The following is a 19230-nucleotide window of genomic DNA, read 5'->3' on the forward strand; positions in this document are numbered from 1 at the left end:
AGCATAACCAACAGAATAAAAGAGATGGAAGAGAGAATCTCAGGCGCTGAAGATAAACTAGAGGAAATAGATTCATCGACCAAAGAAAATCATAAATCCAACAAATCCTTAACACAAAACATCCAGGAAATGTGGGACACCGTGAAAGGGCCAAACCTGAGAATAATAGGAATAGAGGAAGGCAAAGAAACCCAGCTCAAAGGTGTTGAAAGCATATTCAACAAAATCATTGAGGAAAACTTTCCCAATATGAAGAAGGACATGCCCATGAAAGTACAAGAAGCATACTGAACAACAAATAGACTGGACCAAAGAAAAAAGACCCCCTCGACACATAATAATCAAAACACCTAACATACAGGATAAAGAAAGAATATTAAGAGCAGCCAAGGAAAAAGGACAGGTAACGGATAAAGGCAGACCTATCAAAATCACTCCTGACTTCTCCATGGAAACTCTCAAAGCCAGAAGGTTCATCACTCCACGGATGTCAGCCCAGGCTACTATACCCAGCAAAACTCTCAATCACTACAGATGGAGAGAACAAGATATTTAATGACAAAGCCAGATTTTCACAATATGTATCCAGCCCTACAGAAAGTTCTGGAAGGAAAACTCCAATCCAAGGAAGTTAACTATGCTCACAAAGACACAGGCAATAGATAATCCCACTTCACTAGAACCCAAGGGTAAAGCAGGACAAATATATTCAAATACCACTGCCAACAACAAATCTAAAACAAACAAGCATTAACAATCAATGGTCCTTACTTTCCATCAACATTAATAGTCTTAGCTCGCCTATAAAAAGACACAGGCTAACAGAATGGATACGAAGACAGAATCCATCCTTCTGCTGCATACAAGAAACATATCTAAGCTTCAAAAATAGGCATTACCTCAGGGTAAAGGGCTGGGAAAAGATCTTCCAATAAAATGGACCCAAGAAGCAAGCAGGGGTGGCTATCCTAATATCTAACAAGTTAGACTTCAAACCAAAATCAATCAAAAGAGATGAAGAAGGCCATTTCACAGGAGAAATCCATCAGCACAAAGTCTCAATTCTGAACATCTATGCCCCAAATACAAAGGCACCCACATTCAAAAAAGAAAAGCTACTAAAACTCAAAGCTCACATAAAACCTCACACACTTATAGTGGGAGACTTCAACATCCCATTCTCACTGCTACACAGGACCACCAGAAAGAAACTTAACAAAGAAACCAAAGAACTAACAGAAGTTATGTTTCAATTAGCGTTAACAGACATCTATAGAACATTCCCTCCAAACACAAAAGAATATACCTTCTTCTCTGCTCCACATGGAACCTTCTCTAAAATCGACCACATACTAATAGTCCCCTGTATCTTATCAGACCACCATGCTTTAAAATTGGAATTCAACAACAACACAAATCGCAGAAACCCTACAAACTCATGGAAACTGAACAATGTGCAATTGCACCATACCTGGGTCAAAGAAGAAATAAAGAAAGAAATTAAGGACTTCCTAAAATTCAAAGAGAATGAGGACACAACATTCCCGAACTTATGGGACACCTTGAGAGCAGTGTTACCAGGGAAGTTCATTGCACTAAGTTCCCATATGAAGAAAAAAGAGGATAGTCACATAAGAGAATTAACAGCACAACTGAAAGCCTTAGAACAGAGAGAAGCAACTCACCCCATAGGAGTAGACGCCAGGAAATAATCAATTTGAGGGCTGAAATCCATAAAATAGAAACGAGGAAAACAATACCAAAAAAAAATTATGCAACAAGTTTGTTTTTCAAGAAAATCAACAAGATAGACAAAACTTTATCCAAACTAACGAAAAAGCAGAGAGAGAACATGCAAATTAACAAAATCAGAAACGAAAAGGGAGACATAACAACAGACACAGAGGAAATCCAGACAATTTTCAAGTCATACTTTAAAAATCTGTACTCCACAAAATTTGAAAATTCAAAGGAAATGAACAAATTTCTGGATAACTATCACTTACCAATATTAAATCAAGAATAGGCAAACAACTTAAATAGACCTATAACCCCTACTGAAATAGAAGCAATCATCAAAAGCCTTCCAACCAAAAAAAAAAAAAAAAAAAAAAAAAAAAGCCCAGGGCCAGAGGGCTTCAGTGCAGAATTCTACCAGAAATTCAAGGAAGAGCTAATACCAATACTCTTCAAATTGTTCCACACAATAGAAACAGAAGGTTCATTACCAAACTCTTTTTACGAGGCCACAATCACCTTGGTACTCAAGCCACACAAAGACACAACTAAGAAAACTACAGACCAATATCCCTGATGAACATTGATGCAAAAATATACTGGCAAACCGAATCCAAGAATACATCAGAGAAATCATCCACCATGACGAAGTAGGCTTCATCCCTGGGTTGCAGGGATGGTTCAACATACGAAAATCTATCAATGTGATCCACCATATAAACAAGCTGAAGAAACAAAATAAAACAAAACCACATGATCATCTCCCTAGATGCTGAAAAAGCCTTCGACACAATTCAACACCCTTTCATGATAAAGGTCTTGGAGATATCGGGGATGACAGAACTGAAGAAACATACCTAAACATAATAAGAGCAATATACAGTAAACCAACAGCCAGCATCAAACTGAATGGAGAGGAGCTTAAGGTGATTCCTCAAAAATCAAGAACAAGACAAGGTTGCCCTCTCTCTCCATATCTCTTCAATATTGTACTTGAAGTTCTAGCTAAAGCAATAAGACAACAAAAGGAGATCAAGGGGACCCAAATTGGAAAAGAAGAAGTCAAACTTTCTCTATTTGTAGATGATATGATAGTTCACATAAGTGACCCAAAAAACTCAACCAGTCGGACCAGGGAACTCCTACAGCTGATAAACACCTTCAGCAAACTAGCAGGATACAAGATAAACTCAAAATAATCAGCAGCCCTACTTTATTCAGAAGACAAAGGGGCTGACAGAAATCAGAGAAACATCACCCTTTACAAAAGCCACAAACAACATAAAAGTGTCTTGGGGTAATGCTTACCAAACAAGTGAAAGACCTATATAATAAGAACTTTGTGTCTTTAAAGAAGGAAATTAAAGAAGATACCAGAAAATGGAAAGATCTCCCATGCTCTTGGATAGGTAGGATAAACATAGTAAAAATGGCAATCTTGCCAAAAGCAATCTACAGATTCAATGCAATCCCCATTAAAATCCCAGCACAATTCTTCACTGACCTTGAAAGGATAATAATCAACTTTATATGGAGAAACAAAAGACCCAGGATAGACAAAACAATCCTGTACAATAAAGGAACTTCAGGAGGCATCACCATCCCTGACTTCAAGCTCTACTACAGAGCTACAGAGTCCTGAAAAGAGGCTGGTATTGGCACAAAAATAGACAAATGGAAAATCCTGATATTAACCCACACACCTACGAACATCTGATTTTTGCAAAACAGCTAAAGTATACAATGGGGGGAGGAAAGAATCTTCAACAAATGGTGCTGGCACAATTGGATGATGGTGTGTAGAAGACTGCAGACAGACCCACGGCTATCGCCACACACAAAACTCAGGTCCAAATGGATCAAAGACCTCAACATAAATACAGCCACACTGAACCTCTTAGAAGAGAAAGTGGGAAGTACCCTTCAACAAATTGGTATAGGAGACCGCCTCCTGAACATAATTCCAGTAACAGAGACACTGAGATCAACAATTAATAAATGGGACTTCCTCAAACTCAGAAGCTCCTGTAAGGCAAAGGACACAGTTGACAAGACCAAACGGCAACCCACAGACTGGGAAAAGATTTTCATCAATCTTACATCTGACAAAGGGCTGACCTCCAAAATACACAAAGAACTCAAGAAACTAGTCAACAAAACACCAAATACCCCTATTAAAAAATGGGGCACAGAACTAAGAAAGAATTCTCAATAGAGGAAATCAAAAAGGCTGAAAGACACTTAAGAAAGTGCTCAACATCCTTAGCTATCAGGGAAATGCAAATCAAAACAACTTTGAGATACCATCTTACCCCTGCCAGAATGGCTAAAATTAGAAACACCAGTGATGACTTATGTTGGAGAGGATGTGGAGAAAGGGGAACACTCCTCCACTGCTGGTGGGAGTGCAAACTTGTACAGCCATTTGGGAGATCAGTATGGCGGTTCCTCAGGAAAATGGGAATCAGTTTACCACAGGACCCAGCTATCTCCCTCTTAGACATATACCCAAATGATCCACATCCATGCAACAACTTCTGTTCAACTATGTTTGTAGCAGCATTATTTGTAATAGCAAGACCCTGGAAGCAACCTAGATGCCCCTCAACTGAAGACTGGATAAAGAAGATGTGGCACATCTGCACAATGGAATACTACTACTCTGCGGAGAAAAACAATGGAATCTTGAAATTCGCAGGCAAGTGGATGGAATGACCAACTTATCCACCATCATAGAGCCCTCATCTAGTACCTGTTGGAAACAGAAGCAAACACCCACAACTCAACACTGAATCAAACTAGAACCCAGATGCAGAGAGGGAGGACAAGACCACACTGCAGAAACACATAGAGACAGCGGACCTGAACAAAGAAAGAGGAGCTAACAGGCCCCCAGACTGATATCTGGGAATCCAGCATGGGACTGACTCAGACACCCTGAACATGTGTCTCAGTTAGAAGGCCTGAGCAGTCTAAAGGACCTCAGACAGTGGAATCAGGATGTATTCCTGGTGCACAAAAGGACCTTGTGGGCACATCCCCCATGGAGGGACACTCCCTTTACCTAGAGACAGGAGAGAAGGCCTAGTCCCTACTCCAAATGACTTGACAGATTTAGATGACTCCTCCTGGATGGCATCACCTTACATGTGGAGTGGGGGGGGATATGAAGGGGGGATGCGAGGGGAGGGTGGCTGGGGTCCATGTGAGGGGTGAAGAGAGGGAAAGAAGGAGGGAGGGAGAGGGAACTGGGATCGATATGTAAAATAAAAAAAATTAAATTAAAAAAACCGACAAACTTCTAGATTAAAGGGGTGATTTAAAGAAACATTGTTAGCAGAAGAATGTTCAGTACATGAATTCTATTATGATTCTTCCTACCTATACACCATTACAGAGAAAAGATCATTTAGATCTTTGTAAGTAGATTTCTGGTCTACCCCTATCATTTAAAAATGAAAGCAATTACATAAATCAAAACTACTATACCAAGCTATAAGAACACAAATACCCCCATATTCTAAAGACATACTGTAATATTCACAATCACAGAGAGCAATAAAGAAAAGGATTGTAGAAAAAGACAATGAGGACATTCTGTTTGAATTTTATTTATTAATTTTTAAGCTAAAATATAAACAAGATAAAATGTTTGTTCAAAAAGTGCTATTTCTCAGTCAATGCACAATACTTAGTTCATTTTATTCTAAATGTGTTTGTCTTGGTGTTACTGAACTTTTGAGTTTTACAGTAATATTTAAAGAAAATGGTTGGATAGACTAAAATAAATACTCTGTTTACAGAAGTAAAAAGATCTCATTTTCCATGAGAATAATACCTCCCAACCCTCATGCAGAGGACAAAATCTATAGCCTTGTGCATACCAGGCAAGAGCTATACTCAACCTTGTTTTGTATTTAAAAAGCAATAAATAACACTATGAAAGCATACTTGAAATAATGATTTCTTCTTTGCTTGCTATACTTTGTTCATTTGTTCTGGTGATAATAATACAAAAGTTTATAGAATAAAAACATATAACATGGATGAATCCTCCAGACCATTAAACATTAAGGGCATGCTTGTTGATATGTGAAGTCATTTGGAAGGTATAGATTTAGAATTTTAGAAATGAGGCCTTGCTACTCACGTTACTATTTAGACTGAAATTACTAAGCAGTGCCCTCCTCTCCATTATATTTGTTAGCCTTTTTTTGGAACAAACTGAGCAAATGAAATTGGCAGATGTGCTAGTGCTCTGTGGAATACTGTCATTTGACTTTTCCAGGAAAAAAGTGCTGTTATAGAGCAAAGAAAGCACATGGAAACTTATACCACAAACACTGACTGAGACACAGGCAGGTTCAGAATATTCTATGGTGTTTCCTGGAAACAAAAGAGACATTGGAATGGTAACCAAAAAGTGAAACCTGGTACATCAGCTCATGAACTCGTCAAGAGATAGACATCTCCTCAGTCCATAAGCAAATTCCAAAGTCACCTACAGAAACTACTACCTAGAACTTGGCCCAGCTATGTCCAACCTGCAGGCCACACACAACCCTCGATGGCCATGAATGTGGCCTAACACATTATAAACCTGGTCAAACATGACATTTAAGGGGGCACTATTTTAGCAACTCAGTTTTTTCATTTTTAAGTCTGAGCTGTAGCTGACAGCACCCTGCCTTGGTGTCAGGGGTTGGACTATGGAGAAAACGCAATGCTACCATGATCTTCTTCACTCCTACTGCTTCATATCTACACATGTAGACTTCTGGTCCTTCCTAAATAGTACCTTTTATAAGAATTATGGGACTAAAGTATAGGTGAAAGGGGGAAGTGGCCCCAAGGGGGGTAAGTACACTCATCTCCTAAATTTCACCTGAAAGAAGAGATGTTCTTTGATTTCCTCCGCGTCCCGGGGGCCACATCCCAATCGCTTCTTAGGGTCTTTCATCAGAAGGCGCTGAAGCAGGTCTTTTGCTAGAGCGCTAATTTCCTGGGGATATGGAGGCTCGCTTTTTAAGATCCTCCTGTGGATAGATAAAACTTACTCTTAGAACAACCAGAGGATGAGGTTACAACAGTGGGTATTTTTGTGAAAACAAGTTGGTGAAACATTTTGAAACGGAACCATATATTAGAGACGAGTAGGCAGGGAAATGGCTCAGAGTAAATAGCACTTACTGCCAGGTCTGAGCACTTGAGCTCAGTCTCTGGACCCACAAGCTGTTCTGTACCTCCACATACAGGCCAGGGTACATGTGCACCACCTCCCTACCTACCCCAAACAAACAAGCAAACCAACCAATCAAATAAATAAAGGGATGAGCAGGAACTGAAAGAAAATCACTGGATTATTCTTCAGTATAAGTCAGTCTTGATAAGAAACTATTATCTCAAATATTTCACTAGTGAAAATTAAGAAGACTCCACTTCCCACGTACAATTTAGAATGTCCTATGACTGTATCTTTAAACAACACTCAACAACTTCAGGCAAATTAACCCCTCCACCTCACTTCTTCCCAGTTGAGTAGCAGCCTTAAAGACCCAAAGGGAACCAGGGAGACCAGCCAGGACCAAACAGGCAGAGCCATGTGACTGTGGGCTGTCGTGCTGTCTGAAACTAGATCTTGGTTTCTCAGGGGTGAAAGCATCTGCTTCCCCACATGCTATCACAACATAGACATGTAAGCCCACAAGGAGTGGGACTACAGACGGCGAGAAATGTATTCTGTGGTCATATTAAAAACAATAGCAGCAGCATCAACCCAATCCAAGTGTGTGTGATTTTACCTCAGTAATTAAGGGAGAAATAATGAGATCAGTGAAATGGAGAACCTTAACATAGCTCAACAGGAGCTCTGTGTTGTATGAGTTAATAACTACTACGGGGCTTGGGATATAGCTCAATGGGCAAGCCCTTGGCTAGTATGAGTCCTTAGGTTTAATATCCAGTACCACAAATCTAAACCGAAATAAAGCAAACAAAAACAAAACACCAAACAACAACAATAAAAACAGGTAGGGAAAAAACCCAAATAAATAAATAAGTAAATAAATAAATAAGTGTAAGAAAGTATAGTATATGGTAAAACCATGACTTCATGGTCAGATGGAGGTTAAAAGATGGGCCTGTTCCTTACCGGCTGTTTGACTAGGGGGTAGCTAATGAATTCTTTGTTCCTCGGTTTTCTCATCTAGAAAATGGGAATGACAATAGTATCCACCTAAAATGAGTTTCATGAATTACTTTTAATTCATGAATAGTAACCAAGGCAGCACCACTTAGTAAGTGTGAACTACTGCTACAGTCCCTCATTTTAATGTGACCATAAAGCAGACAGAGAACTTACATCCACTAGCCACTGAGAATCATGAAATGATACTGGAACTATAATTTTTGGCAGAAAATTATAGCCATGATGTTAGTATCAAAGTTAATTCTATTTCTAAAGTTCTATTTTGGGAACCAAAGAGATGACTGGTTCAAGAAGAGAGTAAGCCATTTTGCTCTTGCTATCTAGTGGTCTCTTACTATCCAATCATTGTAGGCTTGTCAAGTCTGCCAGAAGCAGACCTCTTAGAGTGGGCCCAGATGTACTTGAGAAACCAGAAACCCTTTTTCAGAGAAAACTAAACACAGCCTTCCCATTTCTATAGTTTGCTGTACTTTTATGTAAAGGACTAGGGTATAGACTTGGTGGCATTGCCTATTGCAGCATCAGGGTAGAGAAATAAGCACATGGCCGATGTCGTCCAATTTGATGCCATCTACTACTTAAGCTTTACCATGGCTGCAATGGCTGCTGGACGTCTATCTACCATGTACCTAGCACAGAGAAACAGCACACAGAGCACAAGTACTCACCTTGGTGGGCATGTCAAGAGGAGAAACATCTGAAAACAAGAGATGGCTCTGTTGTGATGCTCAACCTGGAAACAGGCTCACAGAGACAGTGGCCCAAGTTGGGAGCTTCTTTTAGGCACACATGAACCCACAAGTGTGAGTAGGAGAGCATGCTTACATGCAGAGAGAGAGAGAGAGAGAGAGAGAGAGAGAGAGCGCACTAACTGGTGCTGTGAGGTCAGGAGAACAACAGGGAGAAACTGGGCTGATGAAGTCTGCCGAGAATTCCTGCTGGAAACTGGTGATGAAGTGTGGAGACCCACATGAGTCAATCCTAAGTCACAATGTGGCCAAAACCAGGAGTCAACTCAGCAGACGGTGATATGTACTCCTCCTCGGCTCAGGAGCAGGAGGGGGGGAGGCATAAAGAAGCCTATGGAATGAGGGTGGTGAGGTACCACTTCATGAGGTGGAGAATGGCAAAAGCCTATTCCAGTTGTAAAGGTGCAAGGCCAGGATGGGTCCCCAGTCAGTGAGGAGCAGCGAGGGAAGTGGGCTTATTTAACCTTTGCTCTATGGGAACATAACCTGGGCTTTACCTTTCTCTTACAGCATCCTTGACCCTATTGGGTAAAGTGAAACAACTTAAAACGAAGGATTTATTTTGACTCAGTTTCAGTCTTCAGTTGGCTGGCTTTGTTACTGTGAATCACGGTAACAAAGATGGTGGCAGGGAAGATGCATTGAAACAAAGATGCCTGTCTCACAGAAGCTGACAAGCAGGAAGAAGAGGCCAGGACAAGATACAACTTTCAAAGGCTACACATCTCACAGAAACTGGCAAGTAAAGATAGGATGAAGGTCCAGAACAAGACACAACTTTCAATGGTCTCTTTCCTCCAACCAGCCCCCCCCCACCTCTTATTATTTCCATGGGCTCCCAAAACAGCACCCATCACCAATAGAGATCATGCTTTCAACACCTGAGCCTTGGGGAGACACTTCCTATTGAAACCGTGACACATAGGTTAAGTCCTCATTTAACTTTACAATTTTTCCCAATTCATGACAATGGTTGTTGACTCTCACGGTCTGGTTTCTATTGTGTTGCCAGAATCACAGAATTACTCAGAAACCACCATGAGTTAGAAATACAGGATTTGCAGTTTGAATAAAATACCATACTAATGGAAAAGTCTAAAACTGTATCTATCAAAATATTCTGTTTAAGGAAGGGCTCCCAAGCCTCCACCCTTAGCTGAGGAACTACTGATAGTTGATGGCTTCTGGGGAAGGAAAGTCAGTTTCCTGTAAGGGTGTGGCTCTGGCAGCTCACTGCATTCTAATAGACAGTCCCATACCCAGGAGTATAAGGACAGCACAAATTAGACTCCATGGGTTATTAAAAATGAGGGAGTGGCTCTAGAAGAAATCAGGGGGAGGAATGAGAGGTGAATATGATCAAAATACCTGAATGAAAGTATAATTAAAAAGCAAAGCCAAATAAATTATAGACAGACAGACAGACAGACAGACAGATAGATAGATAGATAGACAGACAGACAGACAGATGATAGATATTGATTCTGCTTGTCTCCAGGCATTGGTGGCACAAGCCTTTAATTCTAGCACTTGGGAGGCAAAGGCAGGTGGATCTCTGAGTTTGAGGCCAGCCTGGTCTACAGAGCAAATTTTGGGACAGCCAGGGCTATACAGAGAAACCCTGTTTCAAAAACCAAAAACCAAAAAAACAAAAAAATCAAAACCAAACCAACCAACCAAACAAAAAAATCCTGCTTGTCTTTGGATCAGTATTTGTCTGACTGTTTTTGAAACAGGGTCTCAACTCATGTAGCACATGAAAGCTAAGGTCCATGAGCTCTTGATTTTCCTGTCTCTGTGTCTGAAGTATTGAGATTACAGCTGTGTGCCATCATGGCTAACTTTGGGTGCTATTACTGACAGCTTCTTTTGTGCATGTTTTAACTATTATAAACATTACTTTTAGAACAGGAATAGATAAATTTCATTTCACAGATTCACTGAGAACAGTGTGACAAGGGAATCTAGAACTTTCTATGCACAGGCCCTAGGGTGCCACTGTACACAGTTGTCACCATCTGCAAGGCATTATCTTTCCCCCTCAGGCACAGCCCACGCTGTAGCTCTGTTATGAATACCTCCCTGACAACCTGATCCCCAAGGAACCACACCTCTTTTGTACTTTCAGAGTGTCTTAGGACTCAAACATTTCTCAAAACTCCTGATATGAATGTTCATGTATTTTTTCCATATCTTCCTACACACTCTATAAGTTTACTTAGGACAAGGACTAGGCCTTTGTATTTTGCTTACTCCTTAGGAGAAAATACTCTGAAAATACTTCACTAATTACATTTATTTTCCTATTGTCTATAGGTCATAATTTGACAGGCTTTTTAATCAGAAAAGGAGCATCTATCAGACCTGGAAAGAAAACAGCAGCAAGTAGATAAGCATTCCCAGTGAGACAGTATGAAGTAACTTCCCAGTGGCCATGTACTTGATCCCAGCCCAACCTCATAGCAGCTGGGTGGGTCCTGCTACTTTTCATCTGTACAACAGCAGCTGCTCCTGCCTACTTGAGAGGGTTTAGAATTTACCCAGTATCATGTGGGTAACTTCTCAGCTTAGATGCCAGCATGCAGTGTCCTGGCTACTGGGGCTATGGGGACAATTCTGTGAGGGTACCTTCCTCTAGATGTGGGACTGGCTGCAAAGTGGACAGGACATTCCAAGCTATCACTTTCCTGTGGGTGTTATGGAGTCCTCACATGGTCCCTATAGCTTCTACCTCCCTCAGCCAAATCAATTCAGGCACTGGGAGCAAAGATTCTTTGGCAGCTCTGTCTGCTTTTGAAGAATCTATGCCTACCCAGTCATCCAGTAGTTTCTGCTTGAGTTATAAATACAGCTAAATACTTCAATAATGTTTCATCTTCCCAGGAAGCCATATTTGATAATGGTCCCCAAAGGCTACAGTACCTAGTAACAACACAGACACTTCAGTCAGAGCTCCTCTTGAATGTTCACACAATACACTTTCAGGCCATATCCCTGTCACTAAGTGATATGTTGCTGCATCCCTCTTCATTTTCATATAAGTTATCTTACCTTCCTCTTGCATACCATCTACTTCCTATGCCTCTAACCCTACTCCGGAAAGCCTCTCACACGTGCCTACTCATGCCACCCCTGCTGGTGGTCAAGGAGAGAATCCTTGTTTCTCACAGGCAGGAGAAACAAGGACACAGACATGTCTGACTCAACTATGCAGAAAAGAAGTCCCTGCCTACCTCAATTTGGAGAACCTTGTCTAAAAGAGGCAAGTATTACCTAGTATTTTCTGCCCTTCCTCTGTGGTCAGGGCTTTGTTAGCACACCAAGATGCTATGCCTCTCTTCTAGAAAGGCAGATAGACCACTGGTGGGTGTGGGTTATCAGAGGTGCCTGAAGGCAGCTTCAACTGTTGGGAAAGGTTTTGGTCAAACTTTCTTATGGCTTTTATTGGTGAAATACTTCCCAGACCTCTTGTTTCCTATACTTTTCCGCAGCTCAGTGGAAGCTCTTGATGCTCCTAGCTCCCATCTACGCTCTTGTTGCTAACAGAGTACCTTTCCCTAACAGGGGTTAGAGGGTAGTGATAGTAGAGAGTGCAGAACCCAGCCTCTGGGGTTCTATGGGGCCAAGTGGTATCATATGACAATAAAAACAAAGGAAATATTTGGAACCACAGAAGGATATAATGTAAAGGGTTTTAAACAATTGCTAAATGGACAAGACCCAGAGTACAGATGCAAGACACTCATATAAAAAAGGACAGTTTAGGAGGCTACAGAGAGGCATATGACCATAAGAAAAAGCAGGTCATACCTAGACACGGGGAACGTGAACACAGAAGGTTACTTTTTCCCTTCATTGTCCTTTCCACAATGCAGAAGGCTGGCCTTTTATACATCAGAATGAAGTAATGGCCTACGGTGGCAGTGGTGGGATATGTGGGGGACAAAGTGTTGCCATTGGGCTATCAACCTGAGAATGGAAAAGGCTGCATCTTAGGGGAGGAAGAGCCTAGGGACTAGATGGATGGTGTTTCCACAGGCCCTCTTCCAAAGCTAGTCTGATTACCCTGAGGTTTTATCCAGAGTGCAACTGCCCCAGGCCACACACACTGAGGGAGAACCTCAGAGCAATTAGTAACACATCTGAGTCATCCCTATCCCTGTGTGTTATACAGCTGAAGCAGGAGTGAGAAGATAAAAAGATGATGGAGGAAGGCAGATAAGATGTGTGCTAGAAGGGTCACTAACAACACTGTGCTCCCCTCACTGGCATACCCCTTCTCTTCTGCTCCTGGGATTTAGTATAAAGTAGCTGCAGCTGAGCCTTGCAGAACAATGTGCAGAAGAAGAGCAATGGTGGCAGATGTTATGGTACTTTGGGTAATGAACAAAACACTAAGAGAAGCAAAGACACAGATAATTGTTATAATGAAGAAGAAAACAGCAAACAGCAAACTCAGAATCAAGGGCCTTACACAATAAGCTAATAAAGGATTTTATCCTAAAGGCTTGAGAACATAGGAAAGCCAAGGATAAAATAAATTATCTATTGCCCCCTCTACCCAGATGTTGTGTAGCCCTGGCTGACCTGGAACTCCCTTTGTAGGCTAGGCTGTCCTTTACTGCACCGAGATTTGCTTGCCTTTGCCTTCCAAGTGTTGAGACTAAAGGTCCATCTGTGTATTTATTCTTAAACAACAACAAAATGCAGTATACTTGTAAGCATTTTGTACTTAACCCCCTAAAACAAGTCATTTGTAACTGAAACGAACTTTCAAGACACAAATGAATTCAAAATGATAACTGACAAATATCTGGTGAAAATATAAAGTACATCAAAATTACTGACCTGTTTTTTGGTCAGAAAAATAGAGCAAGTCATACGAAATCACTGTATTAAAATGATTCTCTAAAGAAATATGTCACGTGAAAGACAGCAATAAATAAGTTACCCTAACTAGGAATTGGTAATCTTTCTAGACTGTAAATGATGAGGTCCCTAGAGGTCACAGTTGGTTCTGTATTCACAGACCCTTAGGTGTGCACTCGATTAAATGCCTTTCACAATGAGGTAGCACATATTTGGATGGATTAAGCTGCATGTTAAGCTACCTACACAGTAAGGGAATGAAAACAATCCTTAGTCACCAGCAAGCAAGGAACTAAGGCTCCACACCACTAGTCTACAAGGAACTGAATCTTGCCACAGCCATGTGAATGTGGGTACAGATCTTTTCCTACTTGAGCCTTGAGATAATAACTACAGCCTAGACAGGGCTCTTGACCATAGCCTCCAAGTAGAAGATGTCGCTGAGCTGTGCCCTCAATTCTTGAACCATAGAAACTATAAAATGTACATTATTTTACTCCACTTAGTTTTGAAGCAAATCGTTACTTGCTATCGGATGGATAAGGGAACTCTAACAGAGACAGGCAGTAAGTATTTCAAGCTTTGTAATCTAGAGAGTTCCCGTGGTCACTATTCAACTCTGCTGCTGTTATAAAAAGCTGTGAGAGAAAATATGCCATAGAACAAGCATAGCTATGTTTTAATAAGATTTAACTGATGGACACAAATTTAAATTTCACACCATGAATTTTATTTTTAAAGAATGTAAAAAGCATTCTTAGTTTGTAACTTCCATCCTCTCCCCAATAAAAACAAACTGTAGGGCCAAAACAAAATAGGCAAGCAGAATAAAACTTGCCTGCAAACTACAGTTAGCTGACTACTAACTGGAGCTCTTCTAATCCAGTCATCCCTTGGTATTAGTTCCAGAACCCCAGGGATACAAAAACCTGAGGATGCCAAGTTCTTTATATAAAATGATGTGGACACAGAGTACACATACAACCCATGCACATTCTCCCATATACTTAAAATACCTCCAGGTTATTTCTAATCCCTGATACAATATAAATGTTGTATAAACAGTTATTACACTGTTTAGGGGATAACTATAAGAAAAAAAACTGAACTTGTTCACTATGGATATATCAATTGTAGATCTAACTCCCATAATGAGTGAGATCTGAAGTGAGCAATGCTCAAGCAATGAGAACTTAAGACTGAGGACCTGTGAAAGGCAAGAGTCTAAAGCAGGAACTATGTTTCACTTATCCATGAAGCCTCGGCATAGTATCTTCTCATGCATTAAATTCAATTTTTGTGTTTTGGAACTTTCTGAAATGCATTTTATTCCAATATTTTGATCTATTGTTGGTACAAGGATGTGGAACCTGTAGATATTGAGGGATGCCTAGACTTTTGATAATACATAGGCCTAGACTTAATAACACTATAACAGTGTAATGAAACATTAATATAGCATATTTTACTGAGGGACAATGAAAATACAAATAAGCATCTCATGGCAAATACATTCTCCATTTCAAAGGCAGAGAAAACTAGATAAAGTAAAGAGAGTTGTCAAGAGATAATAGAATAGCAGGAGATAAAACATTTATATCTTGGTTCTCAGGTAAGAAGATACTCATTTATCATGGTTTTTAAAGCCTCAGTACTGTAAGAGCAGACAGAAAAACTAACTCTCTTGATGGGGTAGTATCTTTCTGTGCATCAGTAAGTCATGCTCTTAAGGGGGAAGAGGGAGTTAAAAAAAGACATGATCTTAAAAGATAAAGTTCTACAAAGATGGAAAGATGGTGGGAAGACACATAAAAAGGCAAGCCCATGATACATACATATATGGGTAAAGATAAAAAACAGGTATATAGAAACCATTCAAGTCTAAATTAGTAAGTTAACATCTGTCTAAAATGGTGCCAAGATATGAGGAATCTGAAATAATTTCTTATGAATAGTCAATAGAACTGAAAAGGTTTGTCTACACACTGTCTTCAAATATCTGCAGCAATGCTGTATTCAGTGGTAGGGAGTTTGAGCCAGGTGATTCCAGATTCTTGGATTCTATTTCAAAGACTTGAAATAACAGATTGCAAAAACAGCAAGGTAACTGTGTACTCAAAGCCAAGTTATAGAACAAGTCAGAACACACTGAGGGGAGCAACAGGCTACAAGAGTGAAGATAGGCAAGGGCCTTGATTACTGTTTGGGAATTCCTTTGATAGTGTTCAAGAGAAGTATGGCTACTAAGGGGCATAGTGCCATTAGTTATCTGCTTTGGTTGATAAAGTAGATTATATAAATAATTCTGCTTTCCTATTAAGTTTTAATCAAATGCACACCGATTTATGTAGGCATAAAATAGTAAATAGAGGATTCTCCCTAAAAGTTCACCTGAAGACACAGTTTTGCTTTATTGGGCATTCATCCAAACTATTTCAGGCTGGATTGATCCTTGTATCTGTTGGGAATACATCTGAAGAGAAACGGTCAAGTTGGGGGAGAAACTTACTCAATTGTTTAGAAAGGACTATGTATCTCAGAACAGGTAAGGGGTCTCAGGCTGTCAAGTGCATTATTAATAGCCTAAACCGAGGGAAGTCTCTGGTTTCTAAACTATTCCCTATGCTTGCCTGCTTCAATGTTTTAAAAGGAATCAGCAGAACTATTCTATATTCTTGAGAGCACTGGGCCAGGATTAACCAGAAAGATAATTTTATATGGGAAAACATATAAAATTAAGCCAGCTCATGTGGGATACAGCAAGCATGAAAATGCCTATCCAACAGCCCTTTTGATGACAGCATATGACAAGAAAGGAATTTCATCCACATCCAAAGAAGAGAGTCTAACTTCAGGAGGATGGTTGGACTCTTAGGTTTTCTTCCCATTCGAAGTTTTTACTATGAAATTTGATATACTAACCAAGTATTTTTACTCAATCTTAGACATATATAGACGGTAATAACAAGCAAATGAAAAAAGTACAGGTAGTAGACTGTTCTAGTTTAAAGATTTCAGACAGATTTTGATTCATGATCTTTCATTTGCTAAAACCAGAATGCCAACACAGTTGAAGGGAAGGAAACAAAGTCCATTTTAATGTGAACACTACTTGAAGAATTTCTGCTATCATAAGCAATAAACTCTCTACAGGCAAACAGAATTGGACTCAGAAGGGAAACCATGACCTAAATTCTTAAAATGATGGCCAAGATTTCCAACAATTTTGAGGCACTTTTTCCAAAAATTAATCTATTGTTTTATATGGGGTATCACAATTTTGCCTAGTCTGGCTTCAAATCTGTAACTCTTTTGACTCCATGATCAGCTTGATTATGGATATGAATCACCACACCCTACCTGAAGCATTTTCAAACTGTCAAAAAACCATTTAGAATTCAAATTTAAAACAGTATTTAGAATTTTTGTAACAGGTGTGATTTTAGCTGATTCTAAAAACTCCTCATATAACTTAGGTATTAAGTAAGCTGAAATATTGAAGTTATTTGCTTCTGAGTCTGTTCTGTAAATGGTACATCTTACTATTTTACTCAATTAATGCACAATGGATGCACAATAAATTCTCACAAAGTTTAGCTCGATGAAGCCTGCCTTCTGCATGTAACTGTGGAACTGGCACCACACTCAAGATTTATCCAAGTTCTTGTTTGTATTAATACAGGGTACACTTTTACTGCTAAGGAGCTCTTTCTTTGCATGGATACACCATAATTTGTTTATCTGCTTGTTGACAGATACTTGGGTTATTTTTAGTTTGGGATCACTTGCTGTACATGTTTGTGTAAGGACATGTTTTGTTTTCCCTTGTAAACACCTAGGGCTAGACTATGTGGCTCGTGCAGTAGATAATATTTTACTTTTTAAGGAAACTGACTATTTTCTAACATTGTACTATTCATACTGTAATATAATGTCTCCCCCTGCACAAACTCCCTTGCATTTCCTCCATATTCTTACCAGCATCTGAAATGTCCACCATCTTTATTTATAACCAACTGAGGGAGTATGGTAGCATTTCACTGTGGTTTGAGTCTGTATTTCTGTAAAGACCGATGACACTGCTCAAGTTTTCACATTTGCCACTCACTGATCATCTTCACTGCAATGTCTTTTCAATATTTTTGCCTATTTTATAATGAGGTTGGTTGTTTTCTTACGTTTTTACAGTTCTTTATGTATTTTCTATACCAAACTTTTATCGTATATATGATTTAAAATTTTCATCTCAGTGATTTATTGTTTTCATTGTCTTAATGCTTGGAAGAATAAAAATAATCAATCTTGAAACAGTCTAGTTTATAAATAGTTTTTTTCTTTTTGGTTTTTCAAGACAGGGTTTTGCTGTGTAGCTGTGGCTGTCATGGAACCCACTCATTCTATAGACCAGGCTGGCTTCCAACTCACAGATATCTGCCTGCCTCTGCCTCCTAAGTGCTGGGATTAAAGAAGTGTGGCATTATCACCTGGTTAAATGATTTCTTAACTGTAATACTTTAAAAAATATTTATACTTTTTAAATTTTTTTTTGAGACAGGGTTTCTCTATGTAGCTTTGTAGACCAGGCTGGCCTCAAACTCACAGAGATCCCTCTGCCTCCCAAGTACTGGAATTAAAGGTGTGGGCCACCAGGAAGATTGAGTCAGGTGATGAATAGATGAGAGCAAGAAAAGAGATACCATAATAAAGGGAGCCATTATAGGTTTGAAGAGAAAAACTAGAGAAATGTTCAGAGACCTACAAGGATGACACCAATTAACAATCTGAGCAATAGTGGAAAGGCTACCTTAAATGCCTTTCCCTGATAATGAGATTGATAACTAACTTATATGCCATCCTAGAGCCTTCATCTAGTAGCTGATGAAAACACAAGCAGACACCCACAGCTAAATACTGAGCCAAACTCCTGGAATCCCGTTGCAGAGAGGGAGGAGTGATTAGCAGAGGGGTCAAGACCAGGCTACAGAAACACACAGAGACAGCTGACCTGAACAAGGGGAGCTCATGGAACCCAGACTGATAGGTGGGAAACCAGCATTGTACTGGCCCAGGCCCCCTGAATATGGGTCTCAGTTAGAAGGCCTGGGCAGTCTAAGGGACCTCTGACACTGGAACTAGGATGCATCCCTGGTGCACGAAAGGACTTTGGGAGCACATTCCCCATGGAGGGATACTTCCTTAATCTAGAGGCAGGAGGGAGGGCCTAGACCCTACTCCAAATGACTTAACAGATTTTGATGATCCCTCCTGTAAGGCATAACCCTCCCTGTGGGGGGGGGGAGAATGGGATGTGAGGGGGAGTCAAGGGGCATGGGAGGGAGGGAGAGGGAACTGGGAATGATATGTAAAATAAATAATAATTATTAATGAAAAAAATTTAGCCTACCCTAGGCCACAGTGAGTTTTAGAAAATTAATTATGTGGAGGGGAATCAAGCTCACAGCACACGTGGAGGTCAGAGGCATCTTTATGGAGCACGCTTCTACCTTTACAGGGGTTTGGGGGATTGAACTTAGATCATCAGGACTGAACAGCAAGCACCTTTATCTCCCAGTCCTACAGATTTTAAAAAATGTTTTCTTCCAGAAGTTTTATAGTTATAACTTCCACATTTAGACCTACTGTCTCTTTTGAATGATTTTTCCTATA

At 40.0% G+C, this 19230-nt stretch overlaps 1 protein-coding gene across 1 annotated transcript in view; it reads right to left on the reverse strand.

Annotated features, from left to right (window-relative positions):
• Rps6ka5 (ribosomal protein S6 kinase A5) overlaps nucleotides 1–19230 on the reverse strand; it is a 154147-nt gene that overhangs the window by 23900 nt on the left and 111017 nt on the right. The window contains 1 exon segment of the mRNA XM_051196467.1: nucleotides 6623–6773. Within this exon segment, the coding sequence (XP_051052424.1) occupies nucleotides 6623–6773 (151 nt within the window).

The sequence above is a fragment of the Phodopus roborovskii genome, unplaced genomic scaffold (genome assembly GCF_943737965.1).
Source record: "Phodopus roborovskii unplaced genomic scaffold, PHOROB, whole genome shotgun sequence".
In the NCBI taxonomy this organism is placed as follows: Eukaryota; Metazoa; Chordata; class Mammalia; order Rodentia; family Cricetidae; genus Phodopus; species Phodopus roborovskii.